The sequence below is a fragment of the Protomyctophum parallelum genome, assembly GCF_964188405.1.
Source record: "Protomyctophum parallelum genome assembly, chromosome: 8".
NCBI classification, from domain to species: Eukaryota; Metazoa; Chordata; class Actinopteri; order Myctophiformes; family Myctophidae; genus Protomyctophum; species Protomyctophum parallelum.
The window spans coordinates 50,576,413-50,599,637 of record NC_139703.1 but is presented as its reverse complement, the minus strand read 5'-3'; the positions used below and the strand labels follow the sequence as shown (position 1 = coordinate 50,599,637).

The following is a 23,225-nucleotide window of genomic DNA, read 5'->3' as shown; positions in this document are numbered from 1 at the left end:
AATGTTTGAATACCAAATTGGCCAAATTGCCAAATTCTCCGCATAGAAAGAGGCAATTTTCACAAGTGCTAGTCAGGGTGGGGAGTCCCCAGTTCAAATCATTATTTTGGGAGGTCGTGACCTGAAAGGGTTGGGAAACCTTGCCCTAGACTGCAAACTAACCGGACTGTACGGTTTGCTCCACAGTGAGCTCTTAGAACGTGTGGAGCTGCATCAATACTTACTCATCCCCGGTGGAGGAGAGGTTGTTGAGGAGGTCAAATCAGCAGACCACAGTCCATCAGACTGCAGGGCTGGCCTGTCAGACGTGATGGTCCCCAAGGAAACGTCTGCTGTCTTCTTTCTTGTTCACCGCATACCTCCAAACTCTGCTTCAACTTGGGAACGTGCCACTCTGAAGACTCCTCTGTTGTCTTTTTTAAATGTATTGTTATTGATTGAGTAGTATATAAATCGGATCACATTATTTATTTTTTACACGTTACGTAATTATTCTTAATTATTATTACATTATCAATAGGCCACAAGAAGACATCAACCTTCAGCAGCAGGCAGAAATGTTAAATCTAATCACTGTTATTGTACATGTTTTAAGTAATAATGTTCTAAATGTTTGTACATAACAGGAGAAATCACCTGAAATCTGAAACGATTGATTTAACTTAATGTATTGTATAAACAATCAAGACCTAAGAATAACATTCTCTTAACATGAGGATACTTGAGTATCCCAGCAAACCGTCAGAAGGTTCAGTGTAACAGAAAGCCACTGAAGGTGGTATGGCCATAAGCGTCTTCAGAAGGTTCAGTGTAACAGAAAGCCACTGAAGGTGGTATGGCCATAAGCGTCTTCAGTGTAACAGAAAGCCACTGAAGGTGGTATGGCCATAAGCGTCTTCAGTGTAACAGAAAGCCACTGAAGGTGGTATGGCCATAAGCGTCTTCCCAAACGTCCACATTGACAGCCATGTGCACTACCACGTACACCTGATCATCTGGCTGCAACTGCAGGGTGACTCCATTGCCACCGTTACGAGCCCCTTCAGATCCAGTGGAGTGGTCAGAGGTGATGGCCACACGCTGACCGTTCTTGTAAAGGTAGAGTGTAGCATCCAGTTTCTTCCCAGTGTGATAGGAGAATGTGAAGAAGTACACGCCAGCTACAGGTGCTGTGAAGATACCTGTTGATGCAAGAGATTGTTGGCCTTGGATTTAAACTGTTGACGTATTTTGGGTTGGGTGACCGATGATATGTAAGTTACTTACGGCCAGCCGTACTTTATTCTGTATTAGTATAATTATTTCTTATTTAGATTCATTATATTATAGTATTTGCAGTGTTTTGCTTTTGCATTTCAGTGGCAAAGCCATAATTGAAATTTTGGGTGGGCCTGAATCCGATTTGTGTTAATTTAGTTGTTTTCTGTTAAGGTTAGGCATCTTCAGTTTACTGTATATATTTTTGTAACTTATTACAAATTTATGGTGTATTCAGTTTTAAATTCCTTTTCCTTCGATTTATTATGTTGCAACCTTTTACCCCTAGACAAAGAGTCGTAACAACATATCTCACCAGTGGCGTGCACAGACATTTAGAGGGGCAGGTGCTCAAGTGAAAAAAGGGCACATTTTGCAGCGCATTTTGGGGCGGGAACCCATTTTGGTGCTTTAGCTATTGAAAAATAGCAGATCTACAAGCTCATAGCGCGCCACCGAGTGGCGCGCTACGAGCTTGTAGGTCTGCTATTTTTCTTTAATCGAAGAACCACTGACATAGAAACATATCTTTAGATTGTGGGGGCCTAAATAATATAGTAGAAGCGTTTTTTTTTATCAAGATTAAAATAAAAAAAATAAAAAAAATTTTTTTTTAAGAGCAAAATTGCCAAAAGGGCAGGGGGTGCTCTAGCACCCCCTAGTGTCTATCTGTGCACGCCACTGTATCTCACAACATATCAACATTAGGAAGCAGAGAATTTCCGTTTTCTTGTAGGCCTATTGGGTCACATTTCCCCCTCACAATACTATCTATTGACTGATGCTTGCAGTGTTATCCAAACAGGATAGAGTCCTATCGTACTGCTATTAAAAGAGTTCAACCAGGCCCAGGCCGTGGCGTAACGGTCTGGGCACCGGACTGGTAATCCAGTCGCAGTGTGCCGCGGGTTCGACTCCCGAGCCCGACACGGCCTTTACTGCATGTCATCCCCCCATCTCTCTCCCGTTTCCTGTCAGCCTACTGTCTGTCCCTTCAAAAATCAATAAAAGGCGTAAGCCGCAAAAAAAATATCTTAAAAAAAAAAAAAAAAAGAGTTCAACCAGGCTGTTGGATTTATATGTAACACTGTTTTGATCCATGGCACGTGGAGGCTAACATATAATTGATCTTTTACCTGTAGTGTCATTGTAGGCAAGGCCAATGTTTGTGATAACCATTCTGTAGATGAAAGTGGTGTTAGTCTGTGAGGCTTCATTTCCTCCGTTGGCTGCACTGAATGCAATTGTTGGTCTTTTTTCTATAACAAAGAAAACATCCATATGTTATTCTGACAAATACAGTAAATACTTTGTTTACATACTGTATGTTGTGCAATTGACACAATCAACATATTTACCACGATTATTACAGTGTGAGATTTGTCTAATTTGTCGGTGTAAAATAATGTGTTCTTCCTGGTGGCCTGCCGTCTGATTGGCCCGGCTATCGAAAGAGAACAGCGCCACAATTGTGCACTGCACGCTGTAGGCAGCATGGCGGCAAGCAGCACTGTCAGACATAGGATATAAGTGCTTGTTTGTTGGGGGTGCATACTTTCGTTAGACATAATAACAGTCCGACAAGTTACAACACCGTCGCTCACGACATGTGCAGCGTTAAAATGAACACGTGACTTACTGTGAGGTTAGATAGATAGATAGATAGATAGATAGATAGATAGATAGATAGATAGATAGATAGATAGTTTATTTGTCTCGGTCATGGTTTATCCAACATTATTACATACAAGGAAAAGGGGTTGTCATGATACAATTGACCGAAAAGGAAAGGGCTGAAGCCGAAGCTTATTATGCCCACCTTTTTGAGATTTCAGTAAGGAAAAATTAAAAAGAAAATAGAGAAATCCGTTTTCTACATTGCTGCATTTCTAATGAAAGGATTAAACACAACCATGTTGAAAGAAAAAAATCAAAAAATAAATCTGATCAAAAAAGCTGGTCAAAAATCACTATTTCTACAACTTAGTGACAATTGTTACAATGATGATTATTCACTTGTTTCTTTTATAAACTTACATAGCATACATACATACATACATACATACATACATACATACATACATACATACATACATACATACATACATACATACATACATACATTTGCCTATGATACAAACACACATATACATATGGTCCTACATACATATGAGTTTACATGTATATGAAGTGGTTGCCTCATATACATGAATACTGTTTTGGTTTGATTTTGAGATGTGTATGTTAGGGTTAGGGTTGGGTTTTGGGTAGGGTGTCGGACTCATGACTGTATAGGACTGTTAGTACGTTAGTGGGCGGGGCGGGGGTCGCGAGACATGGCCAAAGCATTTCCGGGGGTCCCCAGCCAAAACACTGAGAACCCCTGGTCAAGTCTAATTAATAGCCTACAGTATGCACTGAGAACCCCTTGGTCTAATTAATAGCCTACAGTATGCACTGAGAACCCCTTGGTCTAATTAATAGCCTACAGTATGCAATGAGAACCCCTTGGTCTAATTAATAGCCTACAGTATGCAATGAGAACCCCTTGGTCTAATTAATAGCCTACAGTATGCACTGAGAACCCCTTGGTCTAATTAATAGCCTACAGCACGCACTGAGAACCCCTTGGTCTAATTAATAGCCTACAGTACGCACTGCAGCTGTGGGTCCTTACAATAGAAGTTGAGAATCAGGGACCTATAGATGCCACAACCCATAGACATAGAAAGGTAGACAACTCCTCCGGATCTTGGACGCCATTTCAGCGACGGCAAGCTTCTGCACGCATCACAGAAGGGGATGTATCGGCAGGCCAATCAGAGGCAGGTGCATGGGGGCGGGTCTTTTTGTAAGCCAGGCCCTAAGGGTGCGTTCGGATATACAGGTAGGCACTGAGCGCACTTGTGTGCCCCTCTGGTCCTTTCTTCAAACGCACCTTACATTATTTCTGACAAGTCCCGGAAAAGACGCACTGTGATTGGCCAGTTAGTAGTTACCATTGGCAGCGTGCCTTGAAGGCAGTCTATGGAAGGCACTGCCTTCCATAGACTGTAAAAAATATGGACAAAGCGTTCCCCGGGTCTAACATCTTTCTAGATCCGTTTGGGCCCAGCTGGCCATTGGCTGGCTCCGTTTGGGCCCAGCTGGCCATTGGCTGCCCAGACAACGAGGCGGGACTTCCCCCCTTCTTCTCCGTTGGTTTTTATTTTGACTCGAGTGGGAGGGGACTCCGGATCATAGACTGTAACGGTAGCCACGCCCCTCAGAACATACGCAACTTTATGGTCATTTATTTTATAAATGGGACCATACTTTTCCAAAAAGAATATTATGACATTAGAAATGAGACTTTAAACTAGTGACTGGAAGCAGAAAGTATTCATGACCATGTTTATTAAGGTAATACAGTCTAGGTGAAGTTGGGCCCAAATACATGGACTTCTTTGGGGCTATGGGTTTTTCTGGGTCCAGTGACAGCGCCACAACAGGCCATTATATGAACTTTCATTTCCTTAGTGGCTTCACAAAATATCTGTCTGACTGCCCCCCTGGTGCCTTCCCAGATATGGCACATCACCATGCCACAACCCATAACCGCGTCCAAATGAGGAAGTAGATCATTCAGACGACACTGAGCAACTTTCATTGAAATGAATAGCTGGGGGCTATGTCTGTCCTAGATATATTAACTCTATGGCCACAACAGACAGTTGGACATAACTGGTATAACATATGGTTATTTGTATATTCCTAGGGATAATGTTACAATGCATTGTATTCTCACCGGCCTTGGCTATTCTATATGGCTGAAGGTTTAGCTGTAAAAATGTGTCAACGTTTAATGTTACTTAAATAACATCAAATAAGTTAAAAGATGCTTTTGACATACTACTGTATATGTTTGCTATTTTTTACTGTTATTATACACTTGAATATTGGTATTGGTATATTATATTGAGTATTGGTATTGATATGATATAATTTTGGGTGATAGCCCATGTGGAAATGAATAATGCTGTAACTGTGATTCATATGGATTACTCCTGTGACATACTGTGCAGTAGAAGTGAGTGTTATAGTGACTACTACTGTAGGCCTACAGTGTGGGTGTGGTATATGTTAAATACATTTAAAAAACAAAGGTAAAATTGACAATTGTTATGGCAAGGCATGTGTCTGAGTGTAGGCACATTCATGTGTGTTCATGTAGTATGTGGCTAGGTTGGCCTGGAAGGATATGTGAAAGTTTGACCCATCCGGCCCTTGTGTTTGCTAAACCTGAAGGTATAATACCTGCATTTTGTTTCTTCAGTTCCTCTGCTTGGCTCTCGATTTCAATCAGCCGATCTTCTACGGTGGACAGCTTAGCAAGGCAGTCTGAAATCAGCACATCATTAGGGTTAGGGTTAGGGTTCTACGGTGGACAGCTTAGCAAGGCAGTCTGAAATCAGCACATCATTAGGGTTAGGGTTCTACGGTGGACAGCTTAGCAAGGCAGTCTGAAATCAGCACATCATTAGCGTTAGGGTTAGGGTTCTACGGTGGACAGCTTAGCAAGGCAGTCTGAAATCAGCACATCATTAGGGTTAGGGTTAGGGTTCTACGGTGGACAGCTTAGCAAGGCAGTCTGAAATCAGCACATCATTAGGGTTAGGGTTAGGGTTCTACGGTGGACAGCTTAGCAAGGCAGTCTGAAATCAGCACATCATTAGGGTTAGGGTTAGGGTTCTACGGTGGACAGCTTAGCAAGGCAGTCTGAAATCAGCACATCATTAGTAGCACAGAGTCACTATAAATACTTGTAGAGTTTCAATTTAATGCGAAATCTTCCCCATGTGAATCCTTGATCGAACATTACATACATGACAATTCTCAGAACAATCTCTTGTTCAAAATCACCTGCACATTCTTCCTTCAAGTCCTCCACCTTGCTCTCACTTGCACCCAGTCTTTTTGTCTGATCTTCCACCTTGTTTTCACTGACACTCAATCTGGACATGAGGTCATCCACCTTGTGCTCAAGTCTGGCAATTAGGTCATCCACCGTGTCCCCGTTGGCATGCAGTCTGCTGTGAAGGGCTTCCAGGGCTTCCAGTCTCTCCTTAAGGTCGTCCACATCCACAGCACTCAGTCTGATCTCCAGCTCTTCCAACAGGAGAGCCAGTTCTGAAGAATATCACAGAAACGTATATGTCGTATAATGGATAGGCCTAATACTTTAGAATAGAGCATCGAAGTCTGACGTCAATAGCAGTAGATGGGGCAGCAGTAGCTGCAATTTGCAACTCTAGAATTTTTTTTTACAATGGGTTGAATCTAGAGTTGCAACAAGCTCCATCCACTTCCTATTCATCATTTTTGGTTTGTGATCTGCTTGTCTTAAACGACGTAAAACTCACCAACATTGCAGCTGCAGTCCAAGCTTGAATTATCCTCTTTCAATCTGCCGAGCTTGTTTTTCATAACAATCCACCGTAGAGATGTTATGAGATACTTTCTGTCAAGACATCCTCTGCAAGTGATTATTTTTCTAAGTGCTGGAGTTTGGAAGCACTCGTCGTACGTCACTGAACGGCCCTGCGTTCCACCTGTTTCGAATTTGCACATAATGCAGGAGGCAGCAGCGCGACCCGTTAACAGAAACGAGTGCTTCCAAACTGCAACACTTAGAAAAATAATCACTTGCAGAGGATGTCTTGACAGAAAGTATCTCATAACATCTCTACGGTGGATTTTTATGAAAAACAAGCTCGGCAGATTGAAAGAGGATAATTCAAGCTTGGACTGCAGCTGCAATGTTGGTGAGTTTAACGTCATTTAAGACAAGCAGATCACAAACCAAAAATGATGAATAGGAAGTGGATGGAGCTTGTTGCAACTCTAGATTCAACCCATTGTAAAAAAATCTAGAGTTGCAAATTGCGGCTAGGGTTCCCCCCCCCCCCTGCTCCCATCCCATTACATTCACTTCATTCAGAAGTGCCGCCGTGCCACACACTCTAAATTTGCGGCCGCACCGAGGCGCCATGACTCTAGCCTTTCATTGCCTTTCAATAAAACTATTATTTGCTAGACATAAGTATCACCTACATGTTACTGATTATATCGAATGTTATATTATTGTAATCTGTTGTTTCTTTCCTACTCAATGAATCAATAATCCTGCACACACTGAGACACAATAGCCAACATTCTCTTCATACGCTCAAGCCTTTGATTGCCTTTCAATAAAACAACATTTGATCGACACAGTTATCACCCACAAGTTACTGATTAAAGAGAATGTTATTATTGCAATCTGTTGTTTATTTTGTACTCAATGGATTAATACAAACTGAACTGTAATTTGGAGCAAATGGCACCAAAGGGAAAGGAAAGGTACTATGTTTACCCAGGGTAACTGGACTAAGCTCAAGAACTTGTTTACAGCCAGGCCCTGCTCATAGAACATTTCATGGTAGAGAGGTTCAATGCCTTGTCCAAGGGCACTTCAGCGGTGGTAATTTTAACGTGCCGGTCCGGGGATACGAACTAGTGACCTTCCGATATCAAGACCGCTCCGCAAACCGTCCGGCCACCGCTGCCTCACAGTGGCACAAATTGCCTTAATTGAATTAACTATAATTTTATATAAACACAATTGACACTCACGTCTGCTGATTATAGGAAAATGTTAATCACAGAGAAACAAGAAAAAAAAAGTAAGCCTAATAATATGAAACTAAATAGCCATTCACTCACCAGCAATAATAGACATATCACTGTCCATGTTGGTCAGACTTGACCTGTCGGTCGAGTCCGACCACGACCACGCCTCATCCTCTTCATGGCCTTCATCCTGCTCTCTCACAGGTACCGCCTCTTCCTCTGTCGGACACACCACATTATCATTACTAGTAGAAGGATTAATTGCGCATTGTTCAATGATGTTTACCCGGGGTTAATGTTTGCTGTGGCTACAACTGTCCATAGTACATAGACACCGTTTGTCATTCAAGCTGACGAAGGCCGAAGGGCCGAAACGTTTGTTGTTGCTGCTGCTGTGGGGAGAACTCTGAATAAACAAAGAATCCTTTTTTTTTTTTTTTTTTTTTTAATATTTTTTGTCCCACGATTTTGTAACCCATTTTTCACCCCTGTGTCAATCATCCTGTGATGTGATCCTGGGCTCTACACACCCTCCACCAACCTAGGGAGAGCAACTTAACTCATGCTTCCTTCATGCTTGAGTGTCCAAGTTGCTCCTTTACACCTGACAGGGGGGAGTTTCCCTGGTTGGACGTAGCGCGTGGACGTAGCGCCCTCCATCAGGCGCCCCGGCTGGCCAGGGGGAGGCAGTTTAGAGACCAGGATTACTGCATGTTTTTGTGAGGGTACCTACCCTAGGGGACATGGGGAGAACATGCAAGCTCCACACAGAAAGGCCCTTTCGCCAACCCCGCCTACGGGTATGGGCACTGATGACGCGGAGGAGGAAACACGCCGCCAGCACCCACAGCGGCCCGAGCGGGAATCGAACCCAGGACCTTCTAGCTGTGAGGCGACAGCACTACCAACTGTGCCACCGTGCCCCTAAACAAAGAATCCTAAATGGATGCTGGTATTCCTTTCTATAGACTATTGATGTCACAGTGCAGACATTATTCTCGTTGGATGACTGACATCATAGATTGACCACACATTACATCCCAGATCCACTCTCTCCTTCTCTCTCTCTTAATTCTTTCCCCCAACACGGTCGAGGCAGATGGCCGCCCACCGTAGAGTCTGAGTCCGCCTGATGTTTCTTACAGCTAAAGGGGGGGGGGGGGGGGTGCTGGCTCAGGGTGGGATCTCTGTCGGGTTTCTGCTCTACATGTAAAGTGTCTGGAGACTCTGTTGTGATTTGACACTTTTGAAATTCAAAAGTGAATTGAATGTGCCGTTATTAGAACCCGTCTCGTTTTGTCTTGATACCCCCATCACCATCCCAGTTGTATTGATTGTGCATTGTGGGAGTTGCAGTCCTTCAATTCCTCACTCTAAAAGATTCACCTCTTAAACACACTGCGTCGTGTCGGGTGTCTGTGCAGTTGGGGTCCAGAGTCATCACTCCGACCAGCCCTTGTCCACACTGCGAATTGGCGATGTTTATGGGGTAGCGGAGAGTCTCGTCAGCCAGCCAGCCAGCGGTACACACATCCATGCCTTCCTTCCATGCCAGGTGCAACTCTCCAGTTGTGGCCAAACGGCCGCCCTGTTTGGCACACTGGACTCCAGCTTCGTCGAAGGTGACGTTTACACCTGCGTAAAAGACCCTGCCTGGGAGGACAGAGAGGAGGGTTTGGGACTTTGGGTTAGGCTACATTTTGATACATTTATGTTCTCAGAACAGGGAGGGAAATAAGAGATGTGATTATAATATACATTAATATAAATATTACATTACAGTCACACTTCACCCAAAGATGAATTTCTATCAATTAGTTCATCAACAGTTTAGTGCCTGAAAGACATGAGGTACCAGGTAAACAATAAATCTAGCATCTGTCTAAATAACATTCTCTGGAACACTGCGAGCACGTGGTATTGGGGTTTATATTTTTCTTTTATATAGTTTTTCATCAGTGTCCTACCACAGCAGTGTCAGCCAATTCTATTTTATTCATTTTTTTAATACAAGGCAAGTAGTAATTATGTACAAGAACAGTATACTTTTTTTTTGGATTGATGCAGACTTCATAAGTCATCATAAGTTCTCAGGTTTTTGCTTCATAAATTTGTCTTTCTTTACCCCAAATGTTACCTGTTACCTACAGTATCCACTTCGTGCCTCGTGGAACATAATGTAAGGCTTTTACCCCAAACGTTAAGTATGTTGTTATGGTGGTAGTCTGAAAACCCACCTTTTCAGACTCCATCATGGCCCATAGCACTTACCCTACCCCCTTAGATAGCATTTCTGTAGACTTAGATAGCATTTGATACAGACTTATAGCATGTTATGTAGACAGCACTATAATTGCATTGTATGTAGTCATAGCACGCCATAGTACATATGTATAACATAGTAGTAAATATGTATAGTTTATATGTATAGTTTCATTATATAGATATTCCACTGTTACTTTCTTAGCTTACGCATGTTTCATGATAAATGCTTTTTATGTGATGTATTCCCATGCTTTTTTGTTCTAGCTTATTGTAAGTCGCTCGTCTGGATTAAGAGCGTCTGCTAAATGCCTAAATTGTAAAAGGTGGTAGATGCTATTTAGACAGATTTACTTCATGGTGCCCTAGTGACTTTGAGGCATTAAACTGTTCTCTATGGACGCTATTTATGTGATTATTATTATTAAGTAAGTGATATTATTTGGTTAAAAACGTTTTTAGTGAAAAGGCTAAAGTTCTCTTCTTAACCTTTCTGGCGGGGGACCCCCGGAAATGCTTTGGCTATGTCTCGTAAATAATCTGTATCCTGTGAGAGTTCTCTCACCTGATTTGATCAAATTGGTATCCTGACCTAAAAAATGCAATTTCTGAGACAGGGTGCACTCCTGTTACTGAACAATCTCAGTATAGCAACGAGGACACAGCATTGAAAACATAGAGCTCAGCTAATGTAATACTTATTTTAACAAAACAAAAGCACTTTTACCTGACATTTCTGCAGCGAAACAGTACACATCCCAGGTTTCATCGGGATTGCGTGTTCCATATGATCTCACTCCAGGGGTTTCCTCCTTGTCCACCCCCCCGTTGCAGCCTTCCCGGGGTTTGCTGATGGGGTACCTGCCGTGAAGCACACAGGAATCAATTCATGTTAACGGCCGCAAAGAAGATGGTTGCTTCTCACTGGAAACCGCCTCATACATTGTCATTTCGCCAATGGGCTTTGACCTTTCTAGAGATGTCTACAGCAAGATTGCATGGTGCAAAAGAGGAAAACATTGAGATTTGGTCTGGTATTGCAGATTTGGTTAAGGGCATGGTTTAATAATAATTATTATTATTATCATTATTTATTTATTTTTTGTCTCCATTGCACAGTAGTAGGAGTAATGACATTTTGTGGCATCTTTGGTCTCGGGGGGGGGGGGGGGAGGGGTGGGTGGGATTGTTTGTTTTTGTGTTCCTTGCTTTTGCTGTTATGTGTTGTTTTATATTTGTTTTGTTTTCTTTAAGTCATTCATGTTGTTAACGTGTATTATTGTGATTTTTGTCTTAAAATAAAAAACATTTGATAACAAAAAAAAAAGGAATCAATTAATGAACTGACATTTTCAAGTCGATACAAGGAAATGTTAAATGTATCTTATCTATTGTGTGTCATATGTTGAAGGTTCTGGAGTATCAAGGGCCTTCAGTGAGTTCCAATTGTTGATTGAAGGCACTGTCATACTTTAATGCTTAGTATGAGGTATAAAGTACAGCAGCCTTGTGTTCCTAAAACAGGAAGATTGGATATTGGGTAAGACTGACGTTATGTATCTTTCGGGACCTTTCACTGCTTTGTCTCAACCATTACTCAATGGCTGGTCTCAGCCACCACGGTAGATATTTTGACATTCCGTTTTTTAATTTTTTTATGTTGCCACTACTGTTGGAGCAGCCATAAACTACACAGGTTCATCTCTACTGTTGGAGCAGCCATAAACTACACAGGTTCATCTCTACTGTTGGAGCAGCCATAAACTACACAGGTTCATCTCTACTGTTGGAGCAGCCATAAACTACACAGGTTCATCTCTACTGTTGGAGCAGCCATAAACTACACAGGTTCATCTCTACTGTTGGAGCAGCCATAAACTACACAGGTTCATCTCTACTGTTGGAGCAGCCATAAACTACACAGGTGCATCTCTGCTGTTGGAGCAGCCATAAACTACACAGGTTCATCTCTACTGTTGGAGCAGCCATAAACTACACAGGTTCATCTCTACTGTTGGAGCAGCCATAAACTACACAGGTTCATCTCTACTGTTGGAGCAGCCATAAACTGCACAGGTTCATCTCTACTGTTGGAGCAGCCATAAACTACACAGGTTCATCTCTACTGTTGGAGCAGCCATAAACTACACAGGTTCATCTCTACTGTTGGAGCAGCCATAAACTACACAGGTTCATCTCTACTGTTGGAGCAGCCATAAACTACACAGGTTCATCTCTACTGTTGGAGCAGCCATAAACTACACAGGTTCATCTCTACTGTTGGAGCAGCCATAAACTACACAGGTTCATCTCTACTGTTGGAGCAGCCATAAACTACACAGGTTCATCTTGATGTTCTGGACATCTTTGTAATGTTAGTGTTAGTAAAAAGCAGGTAAAAGAGTAACGTTTGAGGCAGACTAACATCAGTCACTTTTCCATTCACTGTAGTAGAAGCTTGGTGCAGGGAAACCACATATGTGTCGTCTCCGCCTACAGGAAATAGGCAGGCTGCGACCATGAGACCCGCTACGGAATCCGTCCATACAGATCGATGCAGTTATAGCTAAAACAGGATTTGGCCTGTTATAGCGCCACCGTGAGGTTGATTTGGGAATAGAATTAGTGGCATGTCGTCCTCTGCCTAGTGGAAATGTGCGTGTATAATTTTACGGAAAGTTTGTGATTTGTGGCATTTTGTTCGAAACGGACCAATCATGTGAGCTTTGGAAGCCAATCTTAGCCAATCAGGATGGAAGATGGGAAATGGTGCAGATCCGTGTTGATCACATGACTATGGAGATAGTGTATACCGAATTGTGTGATGTATGGATAAAATGTGTACGAGTAATCTGCAGAAATATGTTTTGCCTAAATCGGCCCCATGATGGCGCTATAACAGGCCGTTGAGGAATATTTGGGGCAGAGGTTCGTTGTTGGCATCCAGGGAGTGTGTGTCCAAAGTTTGGCATGGATCGGGCCAACGGTGCCGGAGATTAGCTGATAACGCGCACACACACACACACACACACACACACACACACACACACACACACACACACACACACACACACACACACACACACACACACACACACACACACACACACACACACACACACACACACACACACACACACACACACACACACACACACACACACACACACACACACACACACACACACACACACACACACACACACACACACACACACACTCTCCCCATGCCTTCTGCCTGGTGGAGACAATAATGTGTAAAAGGTCTAGAGAGAAATGCGTAAAAGTCTGTGAAGCGAATTCCTACCTGACAGTCTGGTCAGACAGCCAGCCAGCGTCACACTGATGGAGGCCATCATGATAAGCAGCCTCCAGCTGAGCAGGTGTAGCGATGGAAGCGCCGTTCTTAATACATGCTGCCTTCGCCGTCTCAAAGCACATGGTGTAACGACCAATGTTGTAGTGGAACACAATACCTGAGAGAGAGAGGGGGGGGGGGGGGGGGGGGGGGGGGGGGTAAGAAGTGTGCATACTGATTTCCTTCTCTCAATTACTTTTGGTCTTAACCCTCCAACACCCGCATTGATTTCAACCTTACTACTACTTTGTACTACTAGGATTAAGACTAAAAGATATGTTCAAAAAAATAAAAAAGTTTGATGAAAAATGTATAATAATTATATAATAATATAATAAATTAATAATTTACATTTTGGGGATATCTTTCACAATAATGAATAAAACATGTCCAGACATTTTTAATTTGTGTGAATTTCAGCCTCTGTGGGGGGTATTTATATGCAAATATCATGACCAATGGCATTGAAATGGCATTGCAATGAACATCACTGATGACGTTTAGGTGAAAAAAGAACAGAAAAACATTATAATAATTTAGTAATTAAATAAAATAAAATAGTTGCTAAAAAGCAACGCTGGGTGTTAGAGGGTTAAAGACATTTTATAACTTGGGCAAATTGGTGGTGTACCTTGCACCCAAATGTCCACGGAGGCATGTCGTTCCTCTCCACCACAGAGCACCTCACAGCGGTACGTTCCTGAGTCTGTGGACCGCGCCTCTGTGATCTCCATGGTGGCGTCGGTGGGGAGCAGCAGGTAGTTGTCCATGGTCACATGGCCTTCGTACTCTGCCGCCACGGTGACTTTGCCGCTGGACGCCGTCAGGATGAGCGTGGAGCTGTTCTCGGTGATGCGGGTCCACTTGATGGTGTGGGAGTGATTGGCGATGGCCTCCAACCTGTCCTGGATGTAGCACGGCACTACGACCTTACTGCCCATCAGGGGACGGAGTGGTGTCTCCACAGGGATTCTAACGCTCAGTGTGTCCATGCATTTCCATACAGCATCACACTGATAATGCGAACCTGTATGCGCCCGCAGGTCAAGGGCAAAAGAAACCAATCGCTCATTAGATGCAATGTCAAATTGGTCACAGTACTGACGTGTAAAAAGGCATCCCATCAAACTTTCCCAGTGTGGAAGAAGAAGGTTTAGGGTGGATGTTTACTGTGATCTCTCGCTCTTGAAATATATACCTTGGTTTATGTTGTGTCAACTTGTTGTGTCAACAATAATAGTGAATCTCAAAGTATTTGTTCCCTTAAACGGCCAAACCCAACCTCCAGTCACCGAGGGAGCCATCCCTAGGATCACATGTTGCGCCGATTTAGGCAAAACTCATTTCTGTAGATAACTCGTACACATTTTATCCATACATCACACAATTCGGCATACGCTATCTCCATAGTCATGTGATCAACACAGATCTGCACAATTTCCCATCTTCCATCCTGATTGGCCCAAATCAGCCTCACGGTGGCGCTATAACAGGCCAATTCCTGTTTTTACCTATAACTGCATCGACAACTTATGTATGCACTCCCTAGAGGCCATGGAAAAACATTTTCCCTGCATCCCTCCACATCTGCCGGTTATAGCGCCACCATGAGGCCGATTTCTGCAAAACGCATTGTTTATGTTAGTCGCAGAGATTTCAACCAAATCTCACGCAAATCGGTACACATGATCTCTGTAGGCATGTGATCAAGACGAGCCTGTTGGATTTCTCAGATTCTACACTGATTGGCTAAGATTGCCTTCCAAAGTTTTCAGGAGTAGCCCATTTTGTACAAAATGCTGCACATGTCCTGCTCATCCAGAATTCTGTCCTCAGAGATGCTATGAGTGATCTGGCTCTGCATTTCCTCAACAAAATGAAGAAAGAAAAAATGTTTATATTACTCCTAAACATTTTGCCAAACATCACACACACACACACACTCCTATCCTCCTGGTGTGGAGAGTGGAGACCTGTGCCTACTTTTTACTTTCAAGGCTAGGTCCGGCCTTGCTCCGTCCGACCTTTCAGACATACTTCACCCCTATGATCCTCTGGAAAAGCCCTTCTCACTATAAAAATCACACACGTGTGAACTGAGTGGTGCAATTCCCCCCCCCCCCCCCCCCTCTCTCTCTCTCTATCTCTCTCTCTCATTAGAGTCACTACCTCTCTCACTCTCTCTCATTAGAGTCACTACCCCTCTCACTGTTTCTGGCGCCCCCTACTGCTATTTTTAAGTCACATACTCATGCTCACACAGACACACAAACAAGTACGAGACAGACACACACACAGACACACAAACACGTACGAGGACATTGCAAGCTGGTTGTAGGAGTGGTTGCACCACTCAAAAAACAGGCCGCAAAAAGAATTCTGGACAACTCACCCGGGTGCGTGCCCGTTTTTCCTCCCGGAATTTCTACCAGTGAGGGGGATAACTTTGTAATATGCTATTGTATTCTTTTTGGAAAAATATAAAAAGATACTCCTGTGGAAAGGCTATATTATTTTACTTATATTGACCCTATAAACAATTTAGTATTATTTAGTATATGTAAGGTTTTGCCCCCTCAAATGGTACCTCGTCAGATAATCCCCACATATCCTACAACAACTTCTGTGAACAGACTTCACTGTAGTAGCTTTTCATAAATTATATTTCTACTTAGGCTGTCCTGCTGTCATGAAAGTTTATAGTTATAGAGATTCCAAGTCCAGCCTGTCTGCTGTCCAGCCTCTCCCACCCCTCACTGGGGAGGGAAAACCCGCAAAAACACTATTGGCGATCGGGCCTTTGCAATCCGTGCACCCTCACTGTGGAACGCCCTGCCACTGGAGATCAGGCTTGCCCACTCAGTTCCTCGTTTTAAATCACTCGATCCTGAAGACCCATTTCTACAAAGCTGCTTTTAATCCTTTATCGTCACCCACTCTAATCAAGAAGTCATCAGCCTTGCTGAGATTACTATTTGAATTTTGAACCAAAGATAATGGATTCAGTTTTTCCCAGGTGTAAGGATAGTTTGTTATCAGCGAGCCAGGTGCAGATGCTACCGAGTTCAGAGCTGAGGGTCTTTTCAACCTGCAGCCTGTTCCTGTTCTAGACCAGCAGTGCTGAGTCATCTGCGAACAGGAACAAGTTGCAGTCACAAGCTGATGTCACGTCGTTAAGATATGTTAGGAACAGTAAAGGCCCTAGTATGCACAATGCAGGGTGGGGGTGCAGTGTTCCGTTCACCTCCACCATCTGCTCTCCTCTCCAGGTAGGATGGCATCCAGCTCACTGTTGTGCTCCAAAAGCCTTTTGGAGGTCCAGCATGACCATGCCGCAGTATTTGCCAGCATCCACCTGGTGTTTGATGTGGTCGCTCAAATAGAGGAGGCATGTGTCAGTGGACTGGGATGTTCTGAAGCCAGATTGGAATTATTATTTTTATTTTTTTGTGGCAAGATACTTTTCAACCTGTTCATAGACTATTTTATCCCTCACCTTTGAGATGGAGCTTAGAATAGAAACAGGGCGGTAGTTGCCGGGGTCTAATTTGCTCCCTTTCTTGTGTAGGGGGGTTTCTTTGGGGTCTTGGGGGACCTGTCCCTGTTTGATGGAGAGGTTTATTATGTGGGTGATGATTGGAGCTGTATATATATATATATTCCTTCAATGAGGAAGTGCTGATTAAAGACTGAACTAAATCTTGTGTAGTCCGACTTGGAGACACGCTGGTGGCTGGTCCGACAAACTACAGGAAGAGGAAAACGAAATATGGACTGTAATCCAGAAGACATCACTGAAATCTAATTGATAAACAAATTCAGAATAAAATAACTCAAAGTATGTTAAAGTTGTTAGTCAAAAAGGGTTGAAGATTGCTGCCCATCGAGCCCACTAAAGTTTCTATCTAGGTCAAAGTAGGAAGAAGGTGGAAGGGTAAAGTTTATGAATATTAATTAATGATAGTGGGGAAAAAAAATAATGTTCTTGCTTCCCACTAATAATAAATACATTTATTATAGTGAAACGACTATTGCCAAATGACAAACATTTTATACACATTTCAGGGACTTTACAACTTCTTCAAATCACATTTCCGCAAAGAAGCATGGCCTCTTATCGACTAACCTGCATGTTCTTTCATTTCCTGTTTGGTGGTGTTGAGCTCCTCTTGAAGACTGGCCACCAAGTCCCTCTGCTCCTTGAATTCATTATTGCTGGCTACCTCTTTGGCCTCTAGTTCCTTCACTGCCAATTCCAGCTTTAGCACCATGATTTCCACTTTCAAGAGGTCGTCACTGCGCTCTCCCTGAACCCCAGCCTCAAACAGACAGAAGAGCAAAACAAGAAAAGGCCCACAACCCTTCATTCCAAAACAGAGTCACTCTAGATACTGTGTGCGGCCGCCTTACTCATCCACGTTATAAACAACCATTGGATCCACACGTCATTGTATCCAGCGGAAAGTTACTGCACAAGCCAAACACAAAATAAAGTCAAGGACCATCTGAGAGCTCAAACATGATAAGGGGTTGGTTGGCATGGTTACATTTCAAGTTTATTGTCACATCACAGGTTTACACGAGTAAATGATAGGGTGAAATAATGTATTATTTAAGATAAATATAAGTAACAAACAGCAATGTCAAAGTAAGTTGTGTGTACTTTGAATGTAGCCTACTGGCTCTGAAAATAGTGGGTGCAAATATAACATCATTGTTATTTTATAAATTTAGTAGGGTTTATTTTCTGGTGTGTGTGCCTCACTGACTTTATTTTTATTTTATTTGCATCAGGGACCATGTGCAAAATACATTAATCTCAAGCAAATGGACCAATAATTTGAGATAGATATTTCTTCAATAGAAATAAACCGCAAAGGTTTTCTGTGTGTGCTGTGTAATGATGTATTGTGTAAATTGAGTATGTGTAAATTGAATTCCGTGATAGTGCAAAGTACAGCACACCAGCATAAAGCACACAATTTGTGTGGTGGAGGGTGGTAATTAAGGTTGTGCGACGTGTAAAATGAAATAATTTCATTGAAATCATCAATATGATGCTTCAGGAATGAAAGTCATCAGTAGGGAAAGAAGAATGATGTCAAAGTCGTCAGATTGCTGTGCACTGTGCAGTTCACACTAGTGAACTAACTTGAAAATGGGTGTCTCGCCTTGTTGTGGCTTAACTTTGCACACTACTGTACAATATGATAAATCGATGACGGATTACAAGATCATTCACGAGGAAGCCTCATACTCCGTCTCTCTGTAACTCTTTGAACTCCAAATCTCAAACAATGCGAATCGCATAGGCCAGCAGCTTTGCATTCCAGTATAAGAACACCTCATCTAAAAACCCATTATCCACAGACATACTACAGATTCTAATTAATACCATCCTAACATGATGGCATACACAGACCTTTAACCCATACAATGTTGACTATTTGCAAGTGCATGTCAACATACATACACACCTTTTCGGTTGACACAATACCACAGATCCCTGCCAAGTGCCAATGTCACGCCCTGCATCATATCAGATACATTTTACTAATGCAACAAAGGACAGTAGAGGTGTAGGTGTAGACAGCTGTAGGTAATCCATCAGAGATGTGTTGATCTACAGCTGCACTTTGATTGGTAAAAACAATAGAGGACTGAGACCTATAATGCAAATGCCTTCAAACTGCTATTTTACAACTTTCTAATTAAGTTAAGCAATTGAACAAACATTGATTGAGTGATGTATTAATAAATATATCAATATCAAACTGTTAATAAACAGTTTTGCAGAATGGGTACATTTCACCTGAAAGCACAGCTCAATACAAAGACTGTTACTGTGGACGACGCACTGATGAACTCGTTTACAACATGGACCACCATGTTCAATTCATCAGAACAAGACAAACAGACAAACAAATATTACAGACTACAATGCATTTCGAGTATGGTAACTCTTCTCCTGGCAGCAATGGTAAGCGTGTGAGATCAGAGATACTATCAAATATATAGGGAAAGGGTCATGATTATGACATCCTTGTTCTCCTGACAATCAGACATATTTTAACCCATTCTGACCCGAGATCAGATTCACGCGAGGTTTCCACTGGACACACACTGGTCTGATTAACCCATTCTGACCCGAGATCAGATTCTAAAAATGTCAGTCGCTCTTCGATTTTTCAAAAATAGCAGATCTACAAGCTCGTAGCGCGCCACTCAGTGGCGCGCTACGAGCTTGTAGATCTGCTATTTTTCAATAGCTAAAGCATAACATGATGCCGACACCAAAATGGGTTCCCGTTCAGAATGGGTTAATTCAAGACGCCACTTCCTACAGACCTGGTACAGTAGCACATTTATTGTTATGAAAACAGCTTGTGACCAAAACATACTGTATGCTTCCTCTTATCTATGTGTATAACCATGGTCTGATCTTTGCCTTTGGCAGAGCAGAGAACCGCTTGACTGTAGCCTACTGTATTTAATTCTCCAGTGAGCTCATGCAGTAAAGATATAATATAATTAAAGTACTCGCACAATATTAAAGATGCACTTTGTAAAAGGTATTTTTGTCAATTTATATTACTGACAGTGTCTGTGAGTTTGTGTTAGATCAAACTATTCTTATGTATCAATCAAGTGGGTTTAGTGTCTTGCTCAACGACACCTTGGGCTCCATTTTCGTCACCGCTAAACCCCTTATCCCTAAACTTCTTTGCCTTTTTTTGCTATTTTGCTAAACAATTTTGAATAGTTAAAATGGCCAGTCTACAAGCTCACAACGTGTCGATGTAGATTGGCTGGTTGAACTATTAAAAAATGTTTTTCAAAATAATAAAACAAGGCAAAGACGTTTAGGGATAAGGGGTTTAGCGGTGAGGAAAATGTTGCCCCTTGACCCCAACACAGGATCGAACCATACAGAAAGCCTTCTATTCTTCTACTTCTACTCCCCGAGTCACTGGCTGCGGTTACAGGAGCGCTTTTTCATTCAGAATGAAAACTTCAGAATTAATTAATTCAGAAGTACGTTTTTTGCTGCGTGTTTATATGGGAAATGGTCATTCCGAATGAGTGTTTACATGGACAATACTTTTAAATCCCATTATTTCATTCCACATCAGGTTTGGGGCTGGGAAGGCTTCTGATTGGATAGTGGGCGGGGCGGATATGTTTACGTCCAGTGGTGGAAAGTAAATAAGTACATTTACTTTAGTACTCTAGTACTTTAGTAATTTTTTGGTATTTCTACTTTACTTGAGTATTTCCAATTTCCAATACTTTTACTTCTACTCCACTACATTTCAGGTAAAACAAAATAATAATACACTTTTATGCCATATTACTTTATATTTGATGTATCCTGTACTGTAGCCTATGAGAGGTTGCTCTCAGAGATGTGAAATTAAACATGTCTAGTTTCTTATAATTAATCGCATGAACAAGAGCATAATATAGCCATACCAATTACATGGAAACAAGCATGCACAGAAAGACCAGAATGAACTTAAATCCGAATGAGTGTTTACATGAGTCCACAATTGTTTCAATATGATTTAAAAATGGAATAAACCGGTCAGTTACATCAGATCCAAGTTTAAATCAGATTGGCCATTTTCATTCCGATTTAAGTTTTTGTAGGTGTTTACATGACAACTTTTAATAGGATTTAACTTTTATTCTGAATGAAAAGGGGATTTAACTGTCCATGTAAACGTAGCCACTGTCTAAGACACAATGTCGCAAGGAGGATGACTCTTACTCCATGTAACTCATTGAGCTCCATTACTCAAACAATGCCACTCTCATAGACCAGCAACTTTGCACTCCAATATTATAGAACGCCTATTCTAAAAACACATTATCCACACATGTACCTTACAGTTACAGATTCTAATCAACACCATCCTGCCATGACTCAGACATACAGAGATCTTTAAGCCACATATTGTTGACCATGAAGTGCATAAGTCATTCTAAATCAGTTGTCAGAACATGGTGATAACGGGTTCATAAGTCATTCTAAATCAGTTGTCAGAAACATGTGATAACGGGTTCAAAGTCCATGATCCAACTCTTAGGAGTTACACAATGTTTAGTGACTATAATAATCTGCTGCCCTGACAGTACTTTTGCAGCCTCAATCTGAAAAACATTTACAAAGTTTAGCTATTGAAAAATAGCAGATCTACAAGCTCAAGCGAGCTTGTAGATTTGCTTCTGGGTGGTCCCTGGAACACCACATTTTCAGATGGTGGTCGGCAGCCTATTACATAATTATAATTGTTGGTGTCCTTGACATTTTGTAGAATCGACCTCAGGTCTAAATGTAAAAAGAAACTACTATAAGAAGCCATTTCCACATATGCACCAAACATTCAAATCTGCTAATATTACATGATGTGCTGAATGATGAATTTCACTTGATGCATTACAGCTACACTCCATAAAGACAATGATGCCAGTGGCAGAATCTCGTAGACAATAATCAAACACACACAAATACAGAAAACATTATCTCCACCTCCCGGCCGTTCAGCCTGGCAGACCTGATCTAAAGATGAAAAGGGAGTGCAAATGGTAACTTATCATATAAACTACATGGTATATAGTATGTCCGAGCTGATGCTATGGTCTGAAAAGTCTGAATATGGGCCTATCACTACTAGGTCATTCACTCTCATGTGATCCAGAGAGGCGATGCGGTTACAGAAAATAATGTTCAAAGATTAAACATTTTGTTGATCAGTGATCAGTCACATACTTACAGTATAGCTACCTCTTTCATTTATGCATTTGTAACTGAAAAATATACAAATGCAAGTTATGAAAGGGCCTTTCTGTGTGGAGTTTGCATGTTCTCCCCGTGTCCCCTATAGGGTAGGTACCCTCACAAAAAACATGCAGTAATCCTGGTCTCTAAACTGCCTCCCCTTGGCCAGCCGGCCAACGCGCGCTACGTCCAACCAGGGAAACTCCCCCCTGTCAGGTGTAAAGGAGCAACTTGGACACTCAGGCATGAAGGAAGCATGAGTTCAAGTCCGTTGCTCTCCCCTTGTCCCCCATATATGGGGACTAGGTTGGTCTCCCCTTGTCCCCCATATATGGGGACTAGGTTGGTGGAGGGTGTGTAGAGCCCAGGATCACGTTAGACGATTGACACAGGGGTGAAAAATGGGTTACAAAATCGTGGGATAAAAAATATATAAAAAAAAAAGAAATGCAAGTTATGTAACCAAATTTAACCAAATATAAAAGTCTAAGAATGAGCATGTGATAATTAAGCTAGTTGGTATGCCAAAATAGGATATGGACACATGCACAATGAGAGGAGAGACGAGACCGGGAGTTGGATCCGGTCTCAGGGTTTGTATTTACATACTGTAAACAGAAACACTCGCCTATCTGGTTATGCTATGCTTGCATAATGTGGCACTCTTATTAGGATTTACAGTATATGGATACAGGAACATTTATCTCGGCTTTAAATCTGTGCATAGGCCATGTCCGTTTCCTGTCTCTTAACACGATGCAATAACAATGGCAAAAAAGAAACACACTTGCGATCATTAATGTTTTATTAATGCAGTGATATAAGGGGATGAAAATGACAGAGAATTTAGTCTTTGAAATAACAAGCTGTCTTTGAATTCTGTCTAACTGGGCTACAAGAGGCCAGGTCAGTTTG

General features: G+C 42.1%; 1 protein-coding gene across 1 annotated transcript; it reads right to left on the bottom strand.

Annotated features, from left to right (window-relative positions):
• Window positions 1-897: 897 nt before the first annotated feature.
• Window positions 898-17,799, bottom strand: LOC310863072 (uncharacterized protein; the record flags this gene model as incomplete). Its single annotated transcript, XM_083771194.1, has 10 exons — window positions 898-1,181; window positions 2,394-2,516; window positions 5,554-5,637; window positions 6,160-6,426; window positions 8,002-8,127; window positions 9,295-9,561; window positions 10,898-11,031; window positions 13,478-13,646; window positions 14,160-14,555; window positions 17,655-17,799. The coding sequence occupies 10 exons, from the start codon at window positions 17,797-17,799 to the stop codon at window positions 898-900; spliced, it is 1,995 nt and encodes a 664-aa protein (XP_083627320.1).
• Window positions 17,800-23,225: the final 5,426 nt, after the last annotated feature.